General features: G+C 41.0%; 1 protein-coding gene across 1 annotated transcript in view; it reads right to left on the bottom strand.

The window, feature by feature from the left end:
* Slc9c1 (solute carrier family 9 member C1) overlaps window positions 1–7647 on the bottom strand; it is a 75323-nt gene that overhangs the window by 9194 nt on the left and 58482 nt on the right. Inside the window, exons 21-23 of the mRNA XM_005345026.3 lie at window positions 4960–5085; window positions 3642–3740; window positions 2586–2759 (exon numbers count right to left, since the gene is read on the bottom strand). Coding sequence (XP_005345083.1) covers window positions 2586–2759; window positions 3642–3740; window positions 4960–5085 — 399 coding nt within the window. The remainder of the gene's footprint in view (window positions 1–2585; window positions 2760–3641; window positions 3741–4959; window positions 5086–7647) is intronic.

The raw sequence follows: 7647 nt of genomic DNA, 5'->3' as shown, positions 1-7647 counted from the left end.
GGGGAAGGGCTGTCCTAGAGAACAGTGTCACACACACAAGGTGAGGGGAAGGGCTGTCCTAGAGAACAGTGTCACACACACAAGGTGAGGGGAAGAGCTGTCCTAGAGAACAGTGCCACACACACACGGGTGAGGGGAAAGGCTGTCCTAGAGAACAGTGTCACACACATGGGGTGAGGGGAAGGGCTGTCCTAATTTCTCGTGTTGCTGTGATAAAACACTCTGTCAGAAAGTATCTAGTATCTAGAGTCGAGATTTATTTGGATTCCCACTGCAAGCTAGAGTCAGGCATTCTGGGTAAGCCAGGCAGGAGCTCAATCAAGCAGCTGCTCACTCACATCTATGGACAAGAGCAGAGAGATGAATGTGTCTGTCTCTGCCTGCACTCAGTCAGCTCTGTCTTCCCTTTTGATGTTTGTGGCCTGGAGAACAGGGCCTCTGACAATGGGCCAGGCCTTCTCCATTGATTAAAAACCCACACGGTCCCCTACAGACACACTTGTGTGTCAGCCTGCTCTAGATCATTGCTCATTAAGAATCCTCCCAGGTGATTCTAGACTGGTCAAATTGACAGTTAAAATTGACATGCCTTTTTTTTTTTTCATTAAAAATGTAACTTCTCTTCCCAGGACTTCCAGACTTATCTTCATCCCTGCTTGTTTATCGTGATGAAAGACATGGCTCCGTGTGAGGTTTTGTGCTTGGTTGTCGTGGGTGTGCTATGTTATACAGTGGCTTCATTATAGTTTGCTAGTGTTATTTTTTTATCCAAATCCTAGTTACCCAGAATGTCACATGTATTTATTTTACTCTGTCATTACTTAAAGATGTTTTAAAAATGGAACAGATGTGATTATCCTACTAAAACAAACAAACCAAAAAAAAAAAAACCCAAGTAAATAGGTCTATAGGGCTGTGAGAAACTAGGTAGTCATGTAAAATCCATACCTGAATCACTGGTCTCCGAGTGATAATGGTAATTTGTGTGTATGTGAATGCACAGATATGCGCTCACATTTAAATCTATTGTGACTGACAGCTCAACTTTCTTTAACTCTTTCAAATGCCAAGCTTTATACAACTTGTTTGAAATACCCCATCAACACTGTGCTTGTTCCTCTGTGCTCTACTCAAACCTAAGCTAAAGTGCACAGAAAATACGGGCTCTTGAGCATCAGTCTGGAGATAAGATAGCAGATCTCCCCATCCTCTCACCGTGCACTTGCAGCCCCGTTTTCACTTATAAAAGTTTCCTTTTTGCAGGAAACACAGACTCCGGCTAAAATTCTGCTTCTTCTTCTTTTTTTTAATTTATTTATTTATTAAAGATCTCTGTCTCTTCCCTGCCACCGCCTCCCATTTCCCTCCCCCTCCCCCAATCAAGTCCCCCTCCTTCCTCAGCCTGAAGAGCAATCAGGGTTCCCTGCCCTGTGGGAGTCCAAGGACCGCCCACCTCCATCCAGGTCTAGTAAGGTGAGCATCCAAACTGCCTAGGCTCCCACAAAGCCATTATGTGCAGTAGGATCAGAGACCCATTGCCATTGTTCTTGAGTTCTCAGTAGTCCCCACTGTTTGGTTTCTAGCCATAAACAAAGGACATTGAGTCTGTAGTTAGTGGTCCTAGAGAAGCTAAATAAGGAGAACCCAAAGAAAAACATATAGGCAACCTCCTGAATGTTGACCTTCATCAGGAGATGAAAGGAGACGGAGACCCACGTTGGAGCACCGGACAGAAATCTCAAGGTCCAAGTCAGGAGCAGAAGGAGAGAGAGCTTGAGCAAGGAACTCAGGACCACAAGGCGCTTGTCCTTCAAACCCTCCACATTCTAGATAAATCAAACTGTTTACTCTTGGCTTCACTGACTTGTCTCCGAATGTGCCCTGGAAAAACTGTTCCTAGAAAGAACCTCTGGTTTTGCTTCTTCCCTGTGCTTTTCTAGTTGAAAGTCATTGCTCTTTCTGTGGCAGTGGAAGCTCCTGCAACCCTGTTTTGCCCTCCGTCATGTGTGGGGTGGGAGGAGGGCTTTTCATCAATCTGATCAGCTTTCCTACCACATGCTAGTGCTGACTTTCCCCCCCTTCTTTACCCTATAATTTATGACACATTCTTTTCTTTTCCTTGTTCTTTTAAAGAAAATTATTTTATTGTGGTGAACTCATAAGTTAGACTTCACACAGCTAGATTAAAGCCTTCATTCAAGTAGGAATGTACCTAGTCCTAAACTCTATACATGTTAGCGAACTTCTAGCCAATCTGTACATGCTATTAATAGTTAAAACATTCTACCCAATTTTACCATGAAACAGCTCATCTGACTCAGATTCCTCTGGATAAAATCTTCTTTCACTGTGGTAGGCTCACTTTTGAAGCCGCTTTGCTAGGGTATTATGTAAAGTGTGTATATATTATATTATATAATATATTATGTAAAGTGTGTATATATCTGTAAACAATGCATGCTCCTTTACCATTCCTATACTTAAAGTACATGTTGACACCGGCCCTTGAGCCCTAAAAATATCCTAGATTTGATACCAGGCATGGAATGAGCTATAACAGCAAGCCGGAAGCACGGTGTTCCCACCTCCACGACGGTCTTGCAGGTGGCAGAATACTGCATTGGCTGTCTCGTCAGGCAGTTGAGCTCTCCTATTATTTCCCCGCTGAGTAAATACTCTGTGTAATGCTGAGTGTAAGTTTTAATGTCTGACTCCGAGGGTACCCACTCCATCTCCAGCTGCGGCTTTGACCTTCGAAGCTGTGAAGAGAACAACGAGGAAAATGCGTAGGCTGGTTAATTTACAACACCCAAACGTGTCACTTCAGTTTTAACCACTACATTGTAACCACAGGGTTCTAGAAATGGTTCTCCCTCTTGAAGTCAAGTTATTAAATTAAGCACTATTAACGTTTGAACGTTAATTGGTTCCCTTAGTCTCACAGAGAGTGGCATTCTTAGGAGGTGTGGTTTGGGCCTTGTCGAGAAAGTGTGTCCCTATGGGGCAGGCTTTGAGGTTTCCTGTGCTCAGATGCCACAAATGACTCCATTCACTTCCTGTCCCTGCATGCTGTAGGACTCTTAGCTATTCCTCCAGCACCATCAGCGCCATGTCTGCCTGCATGCTACCATGCTTGCCTCTGTGATGAGAATGGACTGAACCTCTGAACTGTCAGCTGCCACCTCCCTTAAATGCTTTCCCTCGTAAGAGTGGCTGTGGTCCTGGTGTCTCTTCATCAGGATAAAAACACTAAGACTAGCAGTGACTTTCCCAGAGAGCTTTCTGTCGCAAGGTGAGGATTTCTGACTTCCCTCTGCAAGCCAATTTGTATAAATCTTAAAGGGCTGAATCTCCCATTCATATAAACACAAGATGAGCCATGACTGGTAAGTTTACATCTTCAGAGGTGGCCCTTTGTGTTGTTTCCTCTTATATATTGAGACATGTGGCTTGAAAAGTGGCAGGTCAGTGGCCATTGTGTCTGTCCTGGAAATTATCATTTGCGTGCTAATTGCTCCCCTAAGGAAGGATCCCAGTTATGGTATAGAAAATCAATAATTCTTCATTTTTCAAAGTTCTTTTTTTAAAAAAGAAAACAATTTGAATATTCTCAATTACATTCACAAACATCTCTGCTTTACCTTGACCATGCCTGAAATTATTACATAGATTCCTTCTGGTTCATCACCTTCTTCAAATATGTTATTTCCACAATCAAATGTTACAACTTTTGCTTTTTCCTAAAAAAAAAAAAAAGAAAAAAAAAGAAAAAGAAAAAAAAAGAAAGTGATTCGGGATGTTGGTTTATCCTTTGATAAAACTTTTGTACATTTATGGTAAATATTCATTAAGATCTAAGAAGCTGTGTTGGTTGTAAATTTGTAAGAGAAAACAGGAATTATGAATGGTATGCAGAGAAATGCAGAGGGTCATGAATATTATAAATTTAGTATGAAATGCTCATTTTATGAAGAAAAATAATCTAGAAATAAGAATGGAGTGGGAGATTGAAAATGTTTCATCTAGGTGAAAAGTTGCAGGGAGATGGAACTAGTGTCATGTTCACATCTTAGTCACTCGAAGACGCTAAGCATGTAACTATCCAGTGTTAATACCAAAGGGGAAGAAGTGTAACTTGTCTTCTTCTACTGCACAAGCACTGAAAAGAATACGATGCAAACAAGTCAGGCCTATTGATTTATCCATCCCACAAACACTCAGTGAGTGTGTTCTATGCATTATGCGGAATCATGGAGTAGACATTCAAAAGTTGCATGAAGCCAGACATCATGGTTCATGTTTGCAGTCCTGACATCTGGGAAGCTGACATCTGGTGAGACTTTGAGGCCAGCTTGGGTTACATAGCAATATTCTTTCTGAGAATCAACAACCAAAGGGAAAGAAAAGGAAAGATAAAAGATGAATGAGCTAAATAGTGGGGGAAGAGATATAAAATTACTTGTTTTGTAATGTACTAATAGTATAGCAGAAACTACTAGAAACAATGGTAGCACATTTCCTTACTTCAAACTAAAGACAGCATGGTGGTTGGTGTTCTGGTGAGAAATTAGCCTACTTCTGGCAGTCTACAGAAGTACAACAAGTAAAGAAAGCTTGAAAAAGGTTTAGGGCCAGTGGACATTTTCAGGAAGTCACACTGGATATGCATATTAATGGAATTAGAAAGCAGTGTAGTATAAATGGCACCAGCAGTCATTCAGCATAAGCAGAATGAAGGGTGTGTGACATGGGGGAGACAGAAGCTGGTGTGGAGAGGCAGGTGGGAGGCAGCTTGTGCTAGGACTTTGGGTTGTATTCAGAGAGATGCTGGTTGTATCCTGTAGATAGCAAGGGGGAAATGACACAGTCTTAACTTGTGGGCATCACGACTAAATCCTTCATGCTTTAATGATTACTTGCCAAAACATTAAAGGTATTATTAGGAAGTGAAATTTTTACCTGAATAAACTGTATGGTTTCAGCATCTTTACTCAGCCAGGGGATATAGTATGGGGATTCTTCAATGTTGAGAGGCTGGACGATGGACTGCATATCAAGTACCTCAATCTTTTTGGCCATGATTAACTAGAAGCACAAAATAGGAAGCAAGGTGAGCCAAACTCATGTATACAGAATGAGGGTGAGGAAGAGGAGGAGGAAGGGGGGAGAACAGCAGTGTTTTGTTTTGTTTGCTTTTTACTGTATTGTGTTTATCCGCTGTCTGCTCTGGAGGACACTGCAGACCCAAGACACAGGATGCGAGGGTCTCCCATCCTAGATTGTGGTACTTTGACTGAGAAGTGTCCCCTATAGGGCCACATATCTGAACACTTGGTTGTCCCTTACAAGCTCATGTCTTTGAGCACTTGATCTTCCATTGGGAACCTATTTGGGGGGGGGGGTGTAAGAGGTGTGGCTCTGCTGGAAGAGGCATGCCACTAGTGGTGGGGTTTGGAGTGTCTAGTCATCTCCTGCATAAATTCTTTCTCTCTCTCTGCTTTCCATTTGAGGTTGAGGAAGTGATCTCTCAGCTCCTTCTTCCTGCTACCATCCCTACACCTATGACCATGCTTCTCCACTATAATGAACTTTCATCCCCTGGTACTGTAAGTGCCAATAATGCGTACTCAACACTGGGTTAGTGTCTGTTTACATTTGGTTTAGTTACTACACATTTGTATTTCTGAAGTTTACCTGTGATTGCAACATGATGTGTACAAGTTCAGACTGAAGGAACTCAGGTGTCAGTCAATAGTAGAGTGCTATAGTCATAGGATATATATACACATAAATATGTATATATATACGTATATACACACATATACACACATATATATGCATATATACACAAGCACACCATCTTTGTTTATTTGAAAATATGAAGTGCTAGATCTAGGAAAAAAATCTTGAAGAAGAAAACTGAAAGATGCAATCAGATATAAAGATTTATTAAACATCTGTCCATAATCAAGATAATGTGGCTTGGTACAATGGCAAATACAGCAAGAAGAAAGAATCCAGAAACTTACACACACACACACACTGGTACACATGCAGTCACTAAACCCAAGACAGAGTCTCCGACAGTGTAATGGGGAGTGAAGTGGCCTTTTTCATAAGTGGTGCCGGATCAAATGGATCAAGTAATTATCCATGAGGGAAAATGTTCAATTTACTGTGTAGCATTGTGATGCCAGGCTGTCTAAATGCCACTACTGCCCTCTTCACGCCTCTCTCCCTATTTCCTATAGGATAAACTTTCCCGCTGATCAACTTGAGCTTTTCTTTCAAAATGCTTAAACATTATTATTATTATTGTTTTTGGCTTTTTACAGTATTGTGCATAGTAGCATGGGTTCTGGATTCAGAATGCCAGGATTAGAAGACAGACATCTGGGGCTGGAGTGATGGTGCAGCCGTTAAAAGTGCATCCTGCTGCTCCGGAGGACCTGTTTGGTTCCCAGCACCTAAGTGACTCACAGCAGCCTGTAATCCCAGCTTTTGGGGACCTAATACCCTCTTCGACATGCTGTGACCATCTGCACTTTGCACTCACATACACTCTGCATGTATGCAATTTTTGAGTATTTTATATGCAAGTTCCATATTTAAATCATTTCCACCCCTCCTTCTCCTGCCTCCAACTTCTCCAACTCCCTCTCAAATTCATGATATCTTCATCTATTGTTAGACACACATATACCTACCTACCTACATAATACGTGTGCATATATATATATGTATATATATATACATATATATATATATATATAATGTATCATCCTGTTGAGTCCATTTGGTGTTAGCAATATATGTGTGTGTTTAGGGTTGACCACTTGACATAGGATAATGAACCGGGGCATGTGTTTTCAAAGCTTAGATTTTTATTCGCCATTTTGATATAGATGCTGATTTGTATTTAGTCTATAGTATTTAAATTTAGTTTATATTTTTGAATTTGTATGAGTTGACAAGAAAATATATCATTACTAGTTTTCATTTTCTTAGTTCTGCTTTTCTTTATGGCAGTGCTTGTGTAGTCCAACTAAGCCTCTAGTACATCTCTACGCCAAGATCATCTTGAATTCCTGATCCTCCTGCCTCTGCTTCCATTATAGGCGTACCCTAGCACTACCAGCTTTTTTTTCATATATTTAATTAACCTATTTATAGTACTAAGTATTGAAATCAGGGCTTTGTTTATGGTAGGCGAGTACTCAACCACTGAACTCCAACCCTAGTTGCTTCGTTTCTATTTTTGTAAGATTTATTTTTAGTTGTAATTATGTATGTATGTGTGGGTTAGTCTGGTGCCAGTGAGGGCTCCCAGATGCAAGAAGAGAATATAAGGCCTCCTGGAGCTGCAGTTACAGGCTGACTTGAGTTCACGACGTGGGGACTAGAAACTGAGCTTGGGTCCCTACAAGAACAATATGTGTTCTGAAAGAGTTCAGTCATCTCTCAAACCATCGCTCCAGTTGCTAGCTCATTTTTCTTTTCCTTTGTTTTTCTTCCTTCCCTTCTTTTCTTTTCTTTTTCCTTCCTTCATTCTTTGTTACTTCCTCCCTCCCTTCCTCCTTCCTTTTTAAAATTTTTTTCTTTATGTAGTCATTGCAGCCCTGGAAATTCTTTTGTACACAAGACTGG

This window comes from Microtus ochrogaster, chromosome 2 (assembly GCF_000317375.1).
Source record: "Microtus ochrogaster isolate Prairie Vole_2 chromosome 2, MicOch1.0, whole genome shotgun sequence".
NCBI classification, from domain to species: Eukaryota; Metazoa; Chordata; class Mammalia; order Rodentia; family Cricetidae; genus Microtus; species Microtus ochrogaster.
This window is presented reverse-complemented; position numbering and strand designations above follow the sequence as displayed.